Raw genomic sequence first — 22319 nt, 5'->3', positions numbered from 1 at the left:
CAGGAGTTTGTTTTGAGTCAACAGTAGACCAGTTTAGTTTCCAGGGACATTTATCAAGAGAATCTGATTGTATTTTCTGAAATATACCCTCTGGTCCAATTTTATTTCATTTTTTTGCTAATACTTGGCTAGTACTCTTTTCAACCAACCATGTCTCTCTAACCTGTCACCTCCAACCAACATCAGGTACCAGGTAACTTTGTCCACCAAGGCTAGGATAGATGGGAAGAATCATCTAGTTCCGCTGAGTTTTAAACCTGAGACCTCGGGGTTCTCAATCACTTCATTAACCACTAGGCCACACCCTTTGGTGCTACTATGCAGACCCTTATTATTTAACACTATACAGTAGACCAGGAGTTTGAGATTACAAATAACACATAATTGGTAGTGACACAATGTTAAACAAAAGCAAGAGAAACAAAACAGGTAGGGCTTAATATCTGGAGGATATAACAAACTTTACATCCTCAGCACCCATCCTTGGAAGAAAATTATTGCTAAAAGTCTTGGACTTCGGAATAGCATATGCTCCCTCAAGTAAAGAGAGAACAACTTAATCTTAGTTAAACAGTTAAAGTACCAAGCATGATAGAGGAAATTAATAGCTTGTTATGCAAGCAAGAACGTGAAGGCGCAACAAAAGTTTTAGTTCATACCAGGGAAATCAGGAAGTATGAAAGGAAAAAAAAATAAGTGGGATCAAAACCTCATCTTTACCTTCAATACCACAATTCCAACTGAAATTGTCATTGCATCCATCATTGCCACCTTCACCATTCGCATCATTGTGCTGTAATTTTCACCATTCCGAATCCAGATGATGTACAAGTTTCATGTTTCAAAACAATAAAGAGCAGTAAACGTAACTGATACCTTATTATTGTATGAAACAAGGTCATACAAAGTAAAGCCATCATGGGCAATCACGAAGTTGACACTGTGGTAAGGTTTTCGCTTGTTCACCTATGAAAAGTAAAATAAAATAAAATATATGAGCTTGGTGAAACTGAGGCAGCATAAAAAGAATTCAATGTTATTTGGCATAGAACACCGCTTATGTTTCAAGTTTTTTGATGAAAATCAATTGATTTACACAAAAAAATACCTAGTAAAGATTAGGAAAGATTGAGATAAATCATAAAACATAAGGATGAGAGAGAAAAGATGGAAGGAGTAAGCAAATACATGTAGACATCCCAAGAAAGGGAAGAGGAGAGGTAGTGTTGTGTGAAGTGAGTGGGATGTCAAGTGAAGAAAATAGTGATTTGTGAGTAAAAGAAAAGGAGAAGTCCATGAGGTACACAGAGAGGTAAGAGGAGGGAAAAAAAAAGAGTTTGACTGAGAAAGACTCCTATTTACTTACGAACTCATTAACTCTTTTTTATTTGTTCTCGTGATACTTTTGTGCAGAAAAGTGATATAGTACAGTGCCTTGACTACAAAGTTTAATGAAAAGAACTTAAAACTTGATTCAAGATTATATATTTAAGTAAATAACACAAATACAAAACTAGAACCTCTGAATACAATTGATCTTTTATTTCATAAATAGGAAGTTTTATCTACTTACTTCAAGTAAAAGATAGACTATGTTCTTAAATAAAAATGGTTAGAATCCACAAGATTTCTTTTACAATGAAAGGAAAGGATAAATAGAAACTCGGTATTCCAAATGAAATCAGCTTAAATGAGATGGTAATAAATGAAAACAAACTGTGTAATGATATATTATGTGATAGCACTCACAGTTACATGTAAAATGGCATGATCATGTTAATAAAGTACGATGAAAATATAAAGGAATTGACACATAAATACTACTACTAACTCAATAAACAAAAAGGATCGTATAGAATCTAGCCATATGCATTGACACAAATCAGATGCTTTGCTAAACCTATCTAATCAAATAGGACTGGTGAAGCAACTTGCTACCACATAGAACTGAATGTTTCTCAAATATTATCAGTAAAGAAAGAAAAGGTACTTAAGAAGCAGAGCAAATGGAACAGTGTTGTGAATATTCTCTAGTTGTCAATGCATAATTCTGGAAGCTGTAGCTCTTACTCTGTACAGATCTGCTGAACCTGCGATACGGGTTGCAAAATTTCCTTTCATGCCAGCATCGCCCTGTTCAATCATTCAGGATAATCAGTCTCTTGTTTTAGCTTGTTGTTACCTTTTTGGAAGTCTCCATCATACCTTAATTCCGAGGAATACAACACTACCAGTTCCAATAAAAAAAAGTACACACTCTCTCCTGTTATTATTGAGATAATCCGATAATATCTATATTCTCACAACTTCATATAATAAACAAACAAACCTGAGAATTGAGTCATAATATATAGAAAATGTTAGTGTAATTTCAAAATTCCAAGAGTTTCATTCAATGATTATGCTAAGTATAATTTGTAATGTCAAAGTTAGAATATACTGAATAAAACACTTGTATCTCCTTATATCTTTAAACAGTTAAGTTATATTAGGAGTCGCATTACATGAAAAACAAAGCCTTAATTTTAAAGACTAAAATGGCAAATCCAACTATCATTACACTTAAAGGATGAATGCATTTGAATTAGAAGATATCAATTACTAGTGCCTGGAATCTCCAATTCATATTCTAATATACATCTCTGGAAATTCCACAATTGTCCCAGATTATGAATATGTATGTACTTGTCAAGTGCCTGAGGATTAATGTGTAACTGTACCAAATGTAGTTTTAGCAGCTGCTTTCTATGGTAGGGGGCACAGTAGGATGGTCAAAACAGCGTGAATTGGTATAATTGTAAAATCTTGTTTGGTTCTCAATAGTTGAAAATGGAAAAAAGATACATACACCAAAGAAACTAAAGTTCCGACTTAACAATGTAAAAATGAACAGGGACTAAATAAAAAATGATGTTTCCAGTAGAGTGAATTTTAGCTTCATAACTAGAAGTCTACCATTTTATGTTAAAATCATGAATATATGAAATTTAAACCTGCTAATATCAGTGGAAAACATTTAGTCCCTTTTCTGTTGCTTTCAGATGCACTTGATTGGTCAGATAATGGAAAAGTTTGTACTGACAAACTTAAATGTAATGAAATTTAAATTCAGATTCTCTCCTATTGGTGTCACCTTTATAAATCTTCTGATGTCATCACGGTACTTCCCGTTCCACTCAGCCCACCTGCATATGTTTATCAAGATAAGGAACATGCCATGGTGGAAAGGTATTGGCAATAGAGGAAGAAAAGAATTCTGGTGGAGAACTATCCACGCATGCATATGGTGGACTCTTTGGAAAGGAAGGAACTCAAAGTGCTTTGATGGACAAAAAAACTTAACTTACAGAAAATTAGAATGAATTGTTTAACCTTTTTTTTTTTTGGTGTAAACAAAATCTGATAGGGGAGATAATAGAATTAGTTGATTTCAAAGGAAACTTGTAAGGAATACCCTATGTGGGATGTAAGTTTCCAATTCATCATTTTTTGGATAGATGAATCTTTTGGTGTGAATACAAGGTTACCCTTTTCTAAAAAAAAAAAAGATAAGGAACATGCTATGAAACTTCACGATAAAAAAGTAATTTCAATTAAAGCTTTTATAGGTACATATATTGAATATTTTGAAATTTTAGGTGATTTTTGAGTTGCTAATCTATACTATTAGATATGTTAATTGAATTATTTTCTCTTCATTAAAAGACTTTATAATAGACAACATTATCATTTACAACTTCATAAAATAATTGTTGTTTAAACATTATCCAAGTATTTAGGATTTTAAAATTAATTAAGTTCTAACTATTAGATCTTTCATTATTTGAAAAATATAAAAACTCATATATTTAGTATTTAAAATTGGCTAAATCCTTATTTGAAAAATAATTATTAGCATTCTAAAATTAACTAAATTTTATGTGCTAAATCCTTATTTGAAATATATAGAAATGTTCAAAATTTTAGGATACCTATCCAGAAGTTTTCATATCTCAATCATAGATGATGGAATCATCAAAGATTACTCTATCTGAAACACAGTAGAGACCCCGGAAATTTTAGAAATTTAAAAGCGATGAAGATTTTACCTTGTATGAAGTAGTTACATTGAATAAAATTGAACGTATAACGCAAAGCAACCTTATATTTAGGACTTCTGAAAATAACATTTTAATCAGGAGAAAACAAAAATAATTAAATATATCATATGTATGTGATTGCCTTTTTCCAATTTTTGTTTTAAGTTCTAAGTTATAATTTTTAATTTTTAATTTTTGCTATACAATAGTAATAGTAAATTTTGCATACTGAGAATTGTTCAAGAAAATCGAATTTGAACTGCGTCTGGTCTCATGAACATCAGGTAAAATAATGGGGTCCACAAGTGTTCCAGAAATCCAAACAAATGCAAGGAAAATACATGGGACCAATAGGCGTAGAAAAGCTTAACTGCATCTTTTTGGCTGACCTAGGTTATAGATAGAATATGGGCTGGTTCTTTTGTCAAAAATTGCAAAAGCAATCTCATACAGTATCTTTACAGTTCCAACAATTCAGAATACCGAAAACATCCTTGAGAGCTGCAAGCAGACATGTTTACGAACAACGATCTGCTGGTAGCCTCAAATTAATAATATAAAGTAATTTTAGGTCTCCAACAAGGTCACTGACCAAATTTTCACATTCACATTAGATGATCTTCCACTCCTTTTCAACTATAGGATAAATTAATAAGAGATAAATCAAGTAAAATGTCTTTTAGTGATCTAATTTACAAAATAGCCAGCAGATAGAGTACACCGATTACCCCCCAATGATACAAGACAGTTACCTCCCTATCATACGGCTTATAGGTTTTGTAGTATAAATATACATATTGTCACATAAATATACATATAATATAGGTGTATATGTTTTGTTTATTTCAACTAGCGCACGTGATAAATTTCTGCCATGTGCTAAAAATGAAAAAAGCCCAACTAATAATATATAGTAATAAAGTTCTTTTAGATATTACCGGTCCCAGTTCGGAAACTTCCCAACAAGATATAGGCCTCCACAATCCCATGGCTCAGCAATAATTTTGCACCTCGACAATACACTATCTCTGGAAATGGCCTGCAAGTATGTAGCATCTTGATCATTCTCAAGCATTAATGCATCGTGTAATCCTTTTCAACATTCTCTGAATTTAGGGAGTCATCTTTTTCTTAAGCAAGGGAAAGTTGGACTTGAGCATATTTATAATGAATTTTTAAGTGACATGGGAAATCAAAGAGACAAGAAAAAAGAAGATAAAACAAGAAGGGAGATAATCCTAGATGATGATAGATAGGGGTTGAGGTGAACATGAAAATTGTTAATGGCAGTGGAATAGTCACCTCACTATTAACTTACTTTCCATCACACAATTTTCTTTTTTGATGCACCATCAAAAACAAAAGCATATAAACGCTTCACCTTAACCAAGGGGGGAGCATTAATGGGAGTACCATCTGTCCCTCTGCAAAGAACACTAGCAAGATCAAAGCGAAATCCATCGACATGATACTCGGTGACCCTTTATTTGCTCCAACAAAAAGTAGAAGAGGATACCAAATGGAGATGAAAAAAAGTTAGTCAAGAAACAAACAAGTCATCCAGGATAAATCACTCTGCCAGTAATAATTTCAGTTAGGTATCTGCACCGCATCTATTAACAAGCATATGAAAAGACCATTGAAATAGAGGACGAAAAGAGAGGGATAATAAGACTGGAAAAACTAATCCAGTTGACGATCAAATCCACTAGGAGCAAGCCGACATAGTGAATTTTATGAACATATCAGCATTTCAAGAAAACTATAAGCATTCAAAGATGAAGTATATATCCTCATCAACTGACCAACCAGCAAGTCTGCATAGACCATTGTGTGTATGTGACCGAGTAAAAGGTCGGTTAAGGGCTCAAGGCTATGTCATAACATATTGAGATTCTTGCCCCAGCTAGGCTTCCAGATCAGAAATGTATTATTACATAATTTAAAATAGATATATGGGATAGAAGAGAAACAAACTAATTATAGAAATATGTCTATCTATTTACTTTTTTTCAGCAACAGAAAAGAAAAAGAGAACTTATTGATTATAATACACTAGCCACTAAGTATTTCAAACGGGATTGTCCAATACCCGTGGAGCCTATCAGGCTATCACTAAAAGACCCTAGAGGGGAATAAGACAAATTGGAGAGTAAAGGTGCCTGTGACACACTTTATGGACATTGAACAAGTACGGAGAATAATGAAATTTGCAAGTTTTTTTTTTTTTGGTGTTGTGCAAACAAATGAAAACAACAACCACATCCACAAAAACAGGTACCCTTGCCATAAAAAAAATAACCGCATCCATTAAGAAAATCTTTAGTTTAATTTTGACTAAAATAACAGTATATTGATATCAATCAGTGAGTACCAGTGTCTTAAGCTTTCAAGTATAAGTTCCATGACGGTAGGATGGTTGCAGTTAAAAGTATTACCTGGAAAGACCAAAGAATTGCATCTCAGAATTCTTACCAAAGACTAAATGAAGATAACAACTTTTTAAGCAAAAGAAAGAAAAAGCAAATATGCAAGAGTATGCATTAAAACGTCAAACACAATTATAAATCTTGAAGTTCCATGACTGCATGGACTAAGAACTGACAAGTATGGAGTAAAATAAACATTAGTAATTAGACCTTTTCCCCTTTTTCCTCCATGGTTCAACTCCATAACATTCCTTCTGCAATAAAGAATTGGGCCTCACTCCCATGTGAAAATATTTCAGGATATGTCAATTTATAATCAAGCGACAACATCCTTTCTGGAACATCATAAAAATAAGTAAATAACTGCCTCATTACATTTCCAATTATTATTACCAGTTGAAGTAAGTGAATAATAACCAATCTGTAAAGAATCCATTTGGAATGATGAACAAATTCTTTCTAACCATTATATTAAAAATCAAATACTCTTTAAACTTAAATAGTGTTAAATTGAGCTAAATTTTAGATTCACCCTGATTTAATTTGAGAAGGGTTAAACAAAATAAACCTAGTTGAGACGGGTAGACAACAAGAATGGTGAAAGAAAGCAAGGATCTTCCTGAGAACATGTTTTATTCTGTCAAGGAGCAATACCAGGGCAAGAAATACTGATGTGGGTGAAGATCAAAGATGGTGCAAATATAATATAGCAAGGGATAATGAGGTTCTAATGGTAGTGAACTCACTCTTAGTGAATGTAATAAGTGTACTGAAGCAAATCCAATTTGTTCTCACATTGTAAGACGTGAAGTGAAGTCACTCTAAGTGAATGTAAGAAGTGTTTTGGTACTCATACTACACTTCTGTATCTTTTTCTGATGCAATGCTTATTACGAGCCACCCTCGCTGATTCCTGATCTCACGAGGCCGTCGCTGCTTAGATCGTGGTGAGCTCTAGGCATTCGGGACTTGTTGTTCTCTCTCTTTTGTAGGTCCATATATTTTGTATTTTGTTTGACAGATTGTAGTCCTATTATTGTACTTTAGATGCTCTTATATCGGTGACACCAGGTCCGAGGTTTGGTTCGAGGTTTGGTTCGTTGTATATATTTGTCTTTTTTGGTCACTTTCGGGCCCTTATTGTATATTTTGTACCGTTCCGTACATATATTTTTTGTGGAGTGATATTTGTAAAAATCTAGTTGAGTAAATCATTCGCCTATAACATTGCCAAAATTGCTCCTTAGGAAACTGCCTCAGGTTAACAATTTCAAATAACCATTGAAATATCCTGGAGAGTATTTTAAAGATGTGTTCAGAACTGCCTTTGCAGATTTTCCTTTTATTCAATGGTAAAAAAGTGTATTGTTAAATTACCACATCCAGAGAAATTCAGCAGCTGAGCATTGTTGTTCAAATCTACCATGTAATAAACCTGCCATTGAGAGGGCAAGGAAATATCATTTATGAGAGGGTGGGGAAACAGAGAGACAAATCTTTTGTATAGAATAACAGAAATTCAGACTGCATCCACAACATCAGATATGAATAGTTTGATTTAGAACTTGACAAAGTAAGCCTGGTCTCATCTGGTTTTTGAGGGAGACAAAGCATTATAGAGAAAAAAAAAAGAATTGAGTTAAATTCATCTAAACTATCGGTCTGATGCAGATTTACAGAGAAGATTTATAGCAGAGGAATGGGGAAAAGAAGCAAGTTCTAGCATTTTAACTACATATGATAGTAGATTATGCACTCCATAATAATCTGCAGAACAGAAAGTAAAAACACTGCCAAATTCCATAATCAGAGGCCACTCCAGTTGAGCAGCTCCGTAAAGTTACGCAAACAACTTTTCTTGTGGCGGGTGGATGCATCAATCAAGACTTAGTTCAAAGATGATGTTGATTACTAAAATGGTTATCTGTTAACGAACACAATACCCCACCCCACCCCCAGAACCTGCTACCAGAAAATGTAGATGTTTCCCTAGACAAAGTAACCTACCAAGGTACATTGTGTGCAATAAAGATCTAATTCATAACTTTCCAAATACTGACTATTATGTTGAACAGTTCCTTTACCTTGTTGTCTATTCCTCGGAATGAGGTTGTATATGGGTTTTCATCATCAGCTTCATTTGTGTGATTATAAACAACATCTAAGATGACCTGTAGAATGAAAAACCGTGAAAAAGAGAAACTAACATCTTCAGAAAGATGGTTGAAAAGGTAGAAGAGACATATTGGACATGTATAGCAAGCTCTTTAAGGACCACACTGATATAAGGAAAACCTCAATTCCAGCACCATGCAAGGCCTTGACCATTTCTTTTAACTCCCAGGAAGCACGGACAGGTCCGCCACCACAACTTGCATATCGACTCATTGGAGCAAAAAAGTTTATTGTTGAGTAGCCCCATGTATTGATCTAAAGTTAACACGAGTCCAAAAAGGATTTAGTCAAACCAAGGGCATTCTGACACTTAAATTGACATTGTAGTCAATAAAGATTTTCAATACATGAAAATCAAAAATACATATACAAACAGACACACACACAAAGCATCTTTTCATCAAGTTTCAGCAGATACAACAACACATACAATGTAATTGAACAAGTGGGGTCTGAGGAGGGTAGAGTTTGCGCAGACCTTACCCCTACCTCGTGGAGGTAGAAGTAGTTATGAAAAAGGAAATATGACAGTGGAAAAAATGGTCAATTAATACGCAAGCAGGATAGGGCATCCAGAAAAAGAATAGTAATAGCAAGGAAATAATGCGATAACTGAAACACAAAAGACAACAGATGGTAACAGATATCATATGCAAGAAATTACATGCATAAAGCTAATACTGTGGCATACGCGGTGCTTCTAGACTCCCACCAAGCCTAATCCCTCCAAAAAAAGAGCCAAAATTCAAACCTTCTACCCTACTCGAAGAATTTAATTAACAGAAAGATAGTAATAATACAATTTTCCAGATTTATTTTCTTTCTGTGGCACTCCTGAAGCATCCATTGCTGAGACCTGGACTAACCAAGGATGGAATATCATCTTTAGGAGGCTTCTAAATGACTAGGAGATTGAGAGTGTGGCCAGCCTACTGCAAAGGTTGAATGATTTCTCTGGTTTAAATACCAGCCTTGATAATCAGATGGAGACATGATAGGGATGGAAAATTTTCAGTCGGAAGATTGTACAGAAGAAATTTTGATCTCACAACCTGGGAACATCCCTGGACCTTGGAAATCTAATATCCCTACCAAGATTAAGGGTTTCACGTGGAAGGTTTGTAGAAGAGCTGTCTCACTCAGGAGAAACTGAAAAAGAGAGGTTTTGAGATTGTCGCAAGGTGGTTCTTTTGCAAGGAAAAGGAGGAAACAAATAGCCATTTGTTCCTCCATTGTAGAGTGACTTCTCAGCTGTGGCACATGTTTCTTAATCACATTTAAAAACCATGGTTGATGCCTGAGCATACGGCAGATCTTCTAACCTGCTGGATGAGAAGAGGTGGGAGTAAAAAACAGAAAAAATGGTGAAGCCTAGTCCTTTCTTGCATATGGTGGTCAGCCTGGAAGGAAAGAAACAATAGATGTTTTGAAAATATTACTAATCCAATGCAGAAAGTAAAAGAAAACTGCATTAATACTTTATATCTTTGGTGTAAAGAAGAGGGTATAGATGAGGTAGAACAGACAGTAGACTTCTTAGACTATCTGTAATTATGATTACTTGCACTGTAATGTTTTTGATGGTTGACAGCATACCTACATTGCTGAGGAATATAACTTTACCTTGCTCAAAAAAAAAAAAGTAATAATACCACTAGATAGAACAAAGTAGATGGAAAGAAGAAAAAGAAGAATCTAAAGAAAATACTCTTCAGTCCACTTCATTTCAACAGTGTTTCCCACTATTTTAATTTGTGTTGTGTACCTTGGTTGTAGCTGTGACATCTCCTCATTTTATTCTCACATCTTCTTTTGCACTTTTTGTCACCTTATCCATTATATTTTGTGGAGTATTATGTCATTTGGATTTTGATACTTATGGGGAATCGGAATTTTTTTGTTATTTCATAATTTTTGTGTCCGGGCCAGCTTGCGCGCACCTCAACTAATTTCATAAGATACTTGCCATCCCCACCAGCAACAGGTACTTACCATGTCCACCAAGGCTTGGACCGATTGGAGAAAATAACCTAGTGTTTTTTTGTCTCCACTGGGATTTGAACCAGAAACCTCATGGTACTCAACCTACCTCATTGATTACTAGGTCACACCCTTGGGTGCGGGAAATGAAAATTCAAGTCCTACAATTACTTCTACACCCATATTTAAAAGTTGAAACCATTTAAATTTGGCTAGCTCAGTTGAGTTGTGGTGCAAGGGTCAAGGCACTAAAGATCACTTAACAAAAATCTAGTGAGGGGGGTGAAAAGGGCCACGCACAGTGGGAAAAAGTTGATGCTCAACTATTTAGTCTCATATGGCAACTTACTCAAATTCCAAATTAAGGTCTTTGTTTCATCCATTTCAGACATGTTATTTTGTTTGAGAAAGGCTTGCTCTTAATACACTAATGGCATATTCTCATTTTTATAATATGGTATATCTCAAATGATAAACTTAAAGAAAGAGGAATTGGGTATTTCTACTTACTTGAGACGGGTACAGGCAATCACAAAGGAATTATAGAAATTGATGTCAAATAATACTAGTGTTGAAGCAACATGGGCAATCACTGACGATATTTCTAGATCGCACACTTGCTAAACTTCCTAATGACCTTGATCGGTGTGTGACCAAATTTTGGCTCGTCGTAAGGTTCTACAGTTGATGGACTATTTTCTCGACCATTTCGCCAAGCTGGCCAACCTAGTCACGGACTGGATTCCTCACCAATTGTTGACACTTTTTTTCTCACATCTCAAATAACGGAAAATTGAACGTCCTGGTCTATAAAGAATCGCTGAGAAAAAGGTCAGTTTGGAAGAACTCAATTTAAGTGTAATTATAGTAATAGACATAGTAATAAACATGGAGACACCATGAAGTTATCTATTCTCTGTAAGATCAACGACCCAAAAATATTCATGTTACTCGAATTTGCATGCAAGTTAGTAAGGATTTTTTTAACCTAAAGGAGAATTAACAGAATTCCTTCCATATCAAGTAGACATCTCGGTAAATAAATAAATTTTAAGCCTAAAAGCTAGCTCATAAGAAGAGAATTGCTCAAGGTCATATAAAAAGACAATCTTATTTGATGATGACATGACTATGATCAACTTATCACAGTTGTATGAGTGTGATGTTTAGATGTAGACACTTCTAGAGGCTACAAGGTATTTGGTAAATCACTATGTGATGATGACACATTCCTAGTGGAGGAACTTTCTTCTTGAGGGATCATGGATCCCTTAATTGTGAGGTGATGCTTGGTCATAAAGACAAGCGAGACGGGGGTGAAGTTGTTGGCACCCTTCCCCATGACCAAGTCCTTGAGGTTTTATAATCCACTTGATAGACCAAAGTCGTGTTAGAGAAGGTAAAACTCTCTTTTGATGAACTTAACTATTTAATTGACTTGTTTGTGAAGTCTTATCCAAGGAGGAAACTTAAGAAAGATGGCCATTAAAGAAACATAATGGAAAAACAATTGTGTGTGAAGCCACTTTTTGTGTTTCCTTCAAGGTAGGTATGTATATGTGGTTCATGCTTATTCTTGGGTTTTGTAAAGCCATGGATGTAACATCTTTGTGTGATGAGAATGGTATTAACACTTTTCTTTTAGTAATGTGATTCTTGTTGATGTTATTACTTTACCTATTATGGGCATATAGCCATATTTGCCCATTTGTGGGGAATAATACCTTTGTATTTGACCCGGTGATAACTTGGTAGTGATTCAAAGTTTTAGATGGGCTAGTACATTAGGTAGAATCTTAACGTTGGCCTTGTTTATGACGTTGCCCTTCGCCATTGGTTTTATAACTTGTTTCTTGACTTAAAGGGGATAAATATGCTTATTGGCCAATAGAACCAACAAGAACTTGCATGCTTGGATTCCTAAATGTATTGGCTCTCTTGATTTACCCTTTGGTCAAGGTCTCTTAAATAATAAAGTACCTTGTGCTTTATTTGAAAATTTGTTCTTGATAAGAATGGTTGATGCTAGATGATATAACAAGTTTGTGCATGCTTGACATGTTGGTAGTAGGATTGTTAACACTAACACTAACCCTTATGCCTTGAGGACTTTGTTGTTGTTTGTCTTCCTTATGGTTTTGCTAAATCTGGATTTTAGGAAGAATCTTTTTCAATAAGGAAAGGATGATACAACCTTGGAAAGCACAAGAAGCTTAATGGTGATTAGGATACATGATGAAGCATGAAATCAAGCCAATTTTGGCCCACGGAACACTTTCACCAAAGTTGAAGTGCTTCAAGGAGTCTCAAGTTAACATCTTCAAGCTATACACTCATTGATTAAGAAGATGGAGTCCTAAAGGACCATTCAAGACCCATGTGTGGGAGCATTCAAGCTATGGAAAATAGCTTGGATGGAAGAGGGTGAAATCCCAATTTCACATGTGGAGATGCTCAAGTTATGGAAGGATAGCTCGAAAAGAAAATGTAGAAGAGGATGCAACCGCATTTCAAGATATGTGACGCCACATCCTACCCAAAGCGATCGCATCAAAGTGAGATCACTTGCGCTCACAAAATGTGACCGCATCTCTTTACTTGCGGTCGCAAGTGGCATTGCAACTCAAATAGGGAAGGGATATTTTTGCTATTTGTGCAAATGCCACTTTTGGGCTATGCTTGTAAGGCAAAAGTATAAATAGTTATCTTAGTTGTTTTCATTTTTCATATTTTGAAGATTGAAGATTTAAGAACTCCTTTGAGAGTGTAGTTCCTCCTTTATGGATATTAGGTTAGTTTAGAGGGTGAATTCCCTGATCTCTTTGCTTTGAGCCCCTCTAGGATAATCTAGGATTAGATTTTCATGTATGAGTTCAAGTTTCCCTTCCCCCTTGGATTGATTCATCTTTGATTGTTGATTGATAGGTGTAGGTAACCAATCCTAAGTTGATCAATCACATAATATAGTTGAAAAATCTTTTCTTTCTTCTATTTCATCTATCAATTTCCCCTATCCTCATTTTGTGTTGTTTTCCGCATTGGAATCCTTAGTTTCCCAACTAGGATCATATCATGCAGCTAGAGATTTTGGGTTGTGGCACCATTCCTTGTTAATATAGGAAAGGTGCAGATCTGTATAACTGTATAAATATGAATGAGCATTATTTTCTTTTTCTTTTTGGATTACTTGTAAACATTATATAATCTCCAACATGCTTGAGGGAGTTATACAGCAATTCATTCTCAAATCTCCTCTTTCTTTTCACAATTGGTTCCCAAATAAATATATAAAGTTGATCGCTTGTTTCAATCAGATCACTATAAGAGTTTCCTGGGCACATTTGAAAGGATCTGAGTTACTATTGTGATCAGGCATTTCTGAGTAAAGGTGGGATGTTAATTCCATCTTTACCATTCAAAGCATTGGTATTTTACTGATACACTACGCCATAAAAATGTCAAAATAGTGAAAATCAGAGAAAGCATAATATGACTCAACGATGCATGCTCACATACAAAAACAATTCAAGTATGAAAGAATAATCATCATAAACTAGCTTAAGAATAGAGAAATCACCAGAAAAGAATAAGCCCAGACAAAAAACAGCTAAAAAGCGCAAAGACAAGGTATGTTTACCATGTGATCTCTCGGATTAGGTCGCCTTTGTAATTCCAGTTCATCAAACTCAAAAACAGGCAATAATTCTACTGTATTGACACCAAGCTCGAGAAGATGTGGTATCTGCATTTGTAGATGAATGTCAGATAACTGAAAGACTAAAATAAGTTTAACAGATTACTGCAAGTGACTAGTATATGATGAAAATATCAAAGACATCTAATCTAAGAAAAAGGGCCAAAGAACATATAAAGCAATTTTAAAATTGGACCTTGCCAAAACAAAAATGTAAGTATTTGGGAAGTTAACTCGTGGTGTAACTTGCAGTACTGCTATTAAGGAAGATACACCAAACTTCAACAAACAAATGAAATGCTAGTAGTTGGTAAAAGAGAAAATAGACAAGTAGAATATGGAAGTACCTTTTCAATTAAGCCAAGGTAACTTCCCCGTTGATCTTGATCCAAACTACTTGTTTCATCAGCAGTAAAAGCACGAACATTCATCTCATATATAACAAGATCTTTCTGCCCAAAGAAAAGAGGATATACTGCAAGGAGTTAATGGTTGGTTTGGTTGATTGTGTGGTAACAAATCCAGCAAATATTCGGGCATAGAATAACACAACATTTGGTTGGTTGCACAATCGCGCATTATGTAATGCAACATTTGGTTGGTGGTATCCAAATAATACAACTTCAGTTATACGAGAATCTATGTGATATTATATACTAGATACAATGTGAAACAAGAATACGTGTATTAGCCATACAGAGATTAGACTATTCAAAGACAAGAATGTCACTAAAAAAAGGTTATTCTTGTATGGCAATAATCTCTTAATCACTACACAACAATTCCTTGATCGTTAATGACTGCATAGCAATCTGTTACACATTAATCACCACACAAGCAGTCCCTACATTATAATCCACTCATAAGTAAAATGCAAATCGAACTATCCTTAAGAGTAAAATGTTATAAAAGATCTAAGTACTATAATCTTACAGCTCAATCTACCAAAGAACCAATAATATTACTACAGAAGATTAAGCTGAAACTCCTCTTACTTGAAATAACAAGATCAACTAAATGGCAGACAATTTGAGCACTTACAAAATGACAGCTCTGTCACTAGTCATAGCTCATAAGTCAAATAGCTGAACATGCAAGCAAATTATCTTTAGATTTGCACACGAGGAAAAAAGTTATTCAAGTAGTTCTTCTCAATCTACCTCCGGTACATTTGGAAGCTTGTAATTTTCTCCCCAGTCAAAAGGCAAGCTATTGAAATCATAAGTTCCAAAAAATCTACACATTTTATTGCTTTCATCTCCAAAAGCTCGTCGACCTTCAATTAGTTTTGCGTAAGGATCAATCAAAATAATGCTATCGTCAAATCGATGCCCTTCATGCCAATTTCGAGGTCCATCAATGCGATAACCATAAAGGACCCCACCTCGGGGCAACTCCTGCGGATGACGGAGAAAAAATAATACAGTAAGAAAAGGTTATATAGCAAGCACAATAATAGCATATAATAGTGACATAGCAGCATAAACTGTGAGTAAAATAGAAACCACGGAAAGGCCTGCTGAAAAGAGAAATGTATACCTTCATTACACAGTTCCAACAGTACAAAAATATGGGAAACTATTGATTCATCCAAGGAAATTTGTGATTACAAAATTGATACTAGTGAATGTTAAACTTAAAGATAATTATGCATTTGAACGAGTTAGAAGTCCAATCTGAACAAATAAATACAAAGGAAGTAATTGGAATGAAATTTGACTTATTTTCACTTTTATTTATTTTAGTATATGATTAACATGAGCTTAAACATAAATGAGGAAATATGGTCAGTGAAGATTCATATAGCCAACCTAATAGCATGTATGGATCCCCAAAAGAGGCTGAAATACATGCACAAGTCTGTTGGAATAGGCGTATTTTCAGGAGAAAATTGGACACTTCTTTCCTTATTTTGTTAGGTAGTTCTAGAATTAGTGTGACATTAATCTTCCATGTTTTCCTGGTTTAAAAATTGTCTAGTTCAATTTTCCTAGTTTAAAGTTTCCTAGTTAGGTTTTATTATCTATTATTTCCATAAAGTAGATATTGAATCTCGTGCTATTTGGGATAGTGTTTTAGAAATTTACCCTAGATTCACCCACGTTGATTTCATTCTTTTTGACACAGAATAGCTATCAATAAAATTGAGATTTTATTTATTCATATCTTCGTGTATTGGTTACTTAGGATTTCTTGTACAACCTTACAAGAACGATTTTTTAAGAGGTAATATTAAACTCTTTGCTTGATATATATGGTTCTTATTCGATTAAGTGGAGAATGTAACTAGTCTTGTATTATTATTGTCTTTAATTATTCAATTAGGGGTCTAGATCGCAATCATCCAAGTTCTTGAATTGAATCTGCTAGTACACATGATCATCCCTAATATGCTTAAACATGATCATCCCTAATATGCTAACTAGGTCTACTACAATCAATTAGGGTTCTTAAAGAGAAGGGGTAGTTTGCAATGGACCCTTACTAAGGAAAGACAATCAATTTACAATAAAAAAAAAATATTTTGTTCCTACAATAATGCTAGGAAAGGAAAAATAAAGTCTCCTAAAATCATATTAATTAACACAATCAACATTTACATTACTTCTCTTTCATCTTAATTTATCCCTTTATTTAATCCTTTCAGATTAGCAAGATCCATATTCCATGCATCTATCTGAAGTGAACTACTTCCTTCCAGCTCCAGCATGGAAATTTAAGGAAAGAAAGTTTCATTAGTTTATGTGTTTTACTTAGTTGGGATATTCTCAATAAAAGTTGGAAACATGTGAGGTCAAGGTCAAAGAATTGCTAGATACCCTACCAAATATGTGAGGTCATTTGACTTACTAGGACAACTCAATGACTCTACAGAAAGGATTTGAAATGTTTTTATTCGACAGAATAACAGGAAAGATAAATTAAATTCAAATAATCATTGGACATACAATTGGATGACATTCAGTTCTAACTACAATATGTTAACTTCTCTTTTAAAAATGTAACAGAAAACCACAATATGTTTACTTTATATTGAAACTATGGACACATTTGAGTATTCATTAAGGAAGGAGATCAATCATTTGACACTGCCTACAATAGGGAGCAGGTCAATTAATAGCAAAAAGAGAGTAGAAAGTGGACAGCCAACATGATACGATGAGCATCCAAATCATATAATCTTTGAAGATTGCTGAGTGAATACAGTAATGAAGGTACATAAAATAGTTAAATTACTACCTTAATGCATATGTGCCATATGTCTCCGGTGCGGTTCTTCTGTGGATCCAATGCTAATTCAATCATTCCATCATGAACACTGTCAAGCATTCCCATGTAACATATATTCACTCAACATGCTTTACGCAGATGTGCATATGATATATGAGAAAAATGAGCATGAGCTCACCAGGGATAGTACTATTCCCTGGCAAGAAGAATGAACAGGTAGTTTTAAACTGTTCAATACTCCAAAGTCTTTGTAAATATATGGTACTTCATCCTAAGTGTAACAAATCTTTTGAACATTTACTACATACTAAATTTATAATGGTATCTCAAGGTGATACAACGTCAATTACTGCAGAAAAGGTTATGCTGGGTTCACCAGAATGTTTAACACCATTTCATTAACATAGTTTCTAGATTTTCTCCATCTTAGATGAAATGTTGCAATAGATGAAGGGATGTGACGATACCTACAAGTTGAATTTAAGATGAAACGTTCCTATGCTGTTCAGAAAGCTTTTACTTACATTTGGCATCCCACCCACCTCCTTGTTGATATAATTACAGGGGGGGAATTAAGAAGGGCATATGTTGTCCTTCCCGTTTCAAATATATTGGAATAGATAATGTAAGGCATCCCATACCCCTCTCTTCAACCTCTCCTATTTATCTCCCAGTATGCATGGAAAACAACCTAACCCACTGGCTTTCCATAATCCAATCTATGTTAGGTTAGAATTATTCATATTACAACAACATACCCACTGAAATTCCACAAGTGAAGGTCTAAAGAGAGTAGAATGTATCCAGACTTTACCACTACCTTGTGGAGGTAGAGAGGTTGCTTCGGAAAGACCCTCGGGTATTTCCCAGAGATCCTTGAGGTGATTTGGAGTCACAAGTGATGAATCGGAAAAGGAGACCACTGGATATGGCTCGCTGTCAGGTGAGCTCAGTCAGAAGAGATGCCAGAATTCTGTCTCCCGCATCTGCACATGGATTAAGCTCTGGTGAGGCAAATCGATGCATTGACGGGGACAAGAAAGCTGTTGGTGATGAGCTTCACGGTCTAAGGTCACTCGAGCCCTGTCACACTTCTTGTATAGGAGGTGACGCTCAACTTACTCCTACACCTCCAGATTAAATTGGGCAGAACGGAAGTTTATCTTTTCCATCCAGAGGATTTGGAGGATAAGAAGGAAAGGAAAGATCATATGAGAATTCCTCTGAGTCTAATACCATTGAACATTGGGAAAAGAATGAGAAGAAACGGAAAGCTTGATTGTTCCCTTAAGCTTGGATGGGATTACTACTATTACACCTTGTATACATTTTTGGTTGGTGTATATTTACAAAACCAATCCTAGTAATATCAAATCACTCTGATTTTGCAAATCAAATAATATCTCAACATTAACAAATTTAATAGGCAGGATTAACAGTAGTAGAATTTAATATCTAGAATTTGCAACTAAGACCAGAATTAAAGACAACAAAATATACCATCCAAAAGCGTGAGTCTAACCTCTTTGGAAGAATTATGCAAAGTGTAACTGCAGAAGCATGCTGCGAAAAAATTGCAAAATTTATTCCACTTTCAATTTCTGATACTCCTAGTGGATGAGTCAGACCAGGGGAAACTTCGAATGAAGGTAAAGTGTCCAGCATTTGAGGAGCTTCTTCCTAAAAGCATGAGCACAAATAAAGAAATCAAATAGTTTAGGCTTCCCATAGGACAGTAGTAATCTTGTCCACTTTTAAAAATAAAGGTCAGCCAAGAAAGCAAAATTGGCCATCGTTTGGTTTACAAAATTAGGATTAGTTAGGATATCTCATTTGTATTGTATAAGATCATAGGTGAGACATTCTATATTCTGATATTTGACCCGATTTATTATGCAGTGGATAAATGACCATAGTAACTTTACATGCAAGACGTAAATCTATCAGAATTGAACCACACAAAATGACAAAATTATATGATAAACCAGGGAAATAATTACCAAGTGTACAATAAATCAGGGTAAAAGCCATAATTGGGGAGGTTGGGGAGAGGGGAAGAGGAAGAAGGATCATCTGTTTCGGTAGGTCGCCAGATAGCAGCATAAATCCTAAGGGGGAGGTAGAGAGGTGGTCATTAATCTAGTCTCAGGTTGTAACTTCTAAGAAAGAAGAAGATATAGCAATGAGAAAATGAGAGAACAAATCCTTCACCATATACTTGAGGGATGGATTGGTCATGTCCTTATAAAAAGGAGATGACAGCTCTCTAGACCAATTGGTCCATCATCACTTCCTACATAACACTCTTGATGCTATCAGGAAAAGTAAATATCACAAAAAAGATCATTTACATAATATGTCTAGGTAGAATTCTGATTTCAGTTAGTAACAAGTACTGGGAACTGCTGTTAAGTGTACTTTTCTGATAAAGATTAAGTTCCAAGTCTTATTAGTTAGAATATGAAATGTTAAAGTAGGTGCTCATACCACTCACTTAAACAAAGCACTGACATAGACCTTAGTGACCCTACTCAAACATCAAACATGTGGCATTTTTGTGTGCATGGTTAGAAGGAAAGCTATAGGAGTTAAACCTCATCTCCCGCAAATCAAGTCCTGCAAGAGTTCAGGAAAGTGGAAGGGAAGTCATGACAGAAGCTGGAAGAAGCTTATTTTTCTCGCTATAAGGCATAAGTAGTGAAAGAACATATAAAGAGAAAAGGAAGCGCTATCCCTCCTACTTATGATTCAACACTTAGCTCAATCAATTCTAGATGGATTTTCTACATCAATGTCATCAGCAGGAGCTTGCACCGAATCACTTATCCGCAGAACTCATTTAACCCGACTCTGCATAAGTACCATTGCCCCTTCCCCTTTCACCTCAAGGAAAAACTTCTGGAATGAGCCCTTCTACTCATACTTTTTATATTAGAAGGAAAATTATCAATCCTATACCAGGCTCCGATCAAGGCTTATAAAAAGTATCAACCTCATTATAAACGCAGTCCTCGACAAAAAATTAAGTGTTAATATTCTTGTACTTGTTTACAAAATGTACAGTCCATTCATATACCCATAGTATTCATAGCATAATCAAAGGTAGAGATATTGAGGGATCTTCGAATAATAACTACAAGGAAATTGATCCATTGGCTCTGTATTTACATGATATCAGCACAGATTATACTGCTTTGTCTAAGTAAGATTTGAAAAAAGAACTGACTGAACTCGCCAGAGTTGGGTTACTACACGTGAAAGAGAATTTCGTACCTGAAGCTTAGCTGCTGCCACCAACCTAGGTAGGAGCGCCTCCTCCGATGTACAAAACTTCAGAATCCGGTGGTCAGAGGAGAAGAGCCTTAGACTATCACGCCGGCTAAGCTGCCGGAGATCGTGACGGTGAGTTCGTTGAACTATATTGGTCCGGTTAACAGTTACAATGCCGGTGGTACATTTCTGGACGATTTGTGGTGGTCCTCTTATCATCGGGCCCTATTTTGGAGAAGAGAATCGTTGGAATAAAATAAAATCTGTTCACTCACTTTTTTCATTTTAAAAGGCATCAATCTCATATATAATATGGTGGTAGGGATATATGGAGTAGTATGATGAATAATAAATTATGATATTCAATTAAAAAAATTAATTTCATAATTTTAATATTATGATATTTAATATATATTAATGATATATAGAAATATTTAGGTATTCAACAAATATTTGATATTTAATATTTAAAATGAAATACTAGTATGTTAATATTGCGTAGAAATATATACGGAAACAATTTATATGTATTATATAATACTAACAAATATATAACTTGATACAAAACTATTGGAATTTTGAGTGATTTTTTTTATAAGTAATTGATAATTAAGAAAGATGTTTGTATATTTTATTTTTTTTTGATATATAATTTTACATATATAATTCATTAATGTGATATAATTGAGATACTTTTTTAAATTCGAATCAAATATTTTATATATATAAAATTAAAATTGAGCAAACTATAATTATCAATTTATCATACCACAAATCACTAAAATCAAAGTTTACATTTTAGAAAGCTTGCTTTTGAGCTAATATTACTCTAGCGTGTGAATATACAAATCCAAGAATTTTATTTTTTATTTTTTATTTATATTTATATTTCTTGAAGTGCGAGAGACGTCGGTGAGATTTATCACCAGTGGACTGGACAGTCTTGGATCGACCACTTTTTTGCTGTAGAATGGGGTGACATTACTCATTTTATGATTACTCCTATTAAGTAATTACTTCCTCTATTTCATTATTAAATTAATAGGTAAAGTAATGTATACTTATCAAAAATATATATATTTTAAAAAATATAATTTAAATTGTATTTTTACTGTTCTTCTTTATGGAATCATAAATAAAACTTAATAAGTATGTAATTCGTCTCCTAAAAAACTCTGAACTTCATTAAGAAAAAGTACAAAATATAAAAAAAAAATTCATACGTTCATCTCAAACTTTAATAAATAATTATTCTGAATCCACCTGGTATAAATTGAGATGAAAAAATTAAAATATATTGAAATTAGCACACTTCTTGAAACACTACAAATAAAAAAATAATTTTACTATATCACTTTCTAAAGATAATGAATTGCAATAGGTCATCCAAAAGCTCAACATCACGGATATGCAATGAACATTGGTTATACTCGTGAGTCGCGTATGCTACAACAATAAATT

At 34.4% G+C, this 22319-nt stretch overlaps 1 protein-coding gene across 1 annotated transcript in view; it reads right to left on the bottom strand.

Moving 5' to 3' along the window:
* LOC101261524 (isoamylase 3, chloroplastic) overlaps positions 1–21156 on the bottom strand; it is a 42556-nt gene extending 21400 nt beyond the window's left edge. Inside the window, exons 1-16 of the mRNA XM_004240506.5 lie at positions 20862–21156; positions 19111–19268; positions 17598–17676; positions 15518–15754; positions 14705–14809; positions 14301–14405; positions 8804–8938; positions 8593–8679; positions 7886–7943; positions 6454–6517; positions 5461–5560; positions 5018–5118; positions 3134–3185; positions 2071–2133; positions 877–966; positions 721–793 (exon numbers count right to left, since the gene is read on the bottom strand). Coding sequence (XP_004240554.2) covers positions 721–793; positions 877–966; positions 2071–2133; positions 3134–3185; positions 5018–5118; positions 5461–5560; positions 6454–6517; positions 7886–7943; positions 8593–8679; positions 8804–8938; positions 14301–14405; positions 14705–14809; positions 15518–15754; positions 17598–17676; positions 19111–19268; positions 20862–21077 — 1723 coding nt within the window. The 5' untranslated portion in view covers positions 21078–21156. The remainder of the gene's footprint in view (positions 1–720; positions 794–876; positions 967–2070; positions 2134–3133; positions 3186–5017; positions 5119–5460; positions 5561–6453; positions 6518–7885; positions 7944–8592; positions 8680–8803; positions 8939–14300; positions 14406–14704; positions 14810–15517; positions 15755–17597; positions 17677–19110; positions 19269–20861) is intronic.
* Positions 21157–22319: the final 1163 nt, after the last annotated feature.

This window comes from Solanum lycopersicum, chromosome 6, assembly GCF_036512215.1.
Source record: "Solanum lycopersicum chromosome 6, SLM_r2.1".
Lineage (NCBI taxonomy): Eukaryota > Viridiplantae > Streptophyta > Magnoliopsida > Solanales > Solanaceae > Solanum > Solanum lycopersicum.
This window is presented reverse-complemented; position numbering and strand designations above follow the sequence as displayed.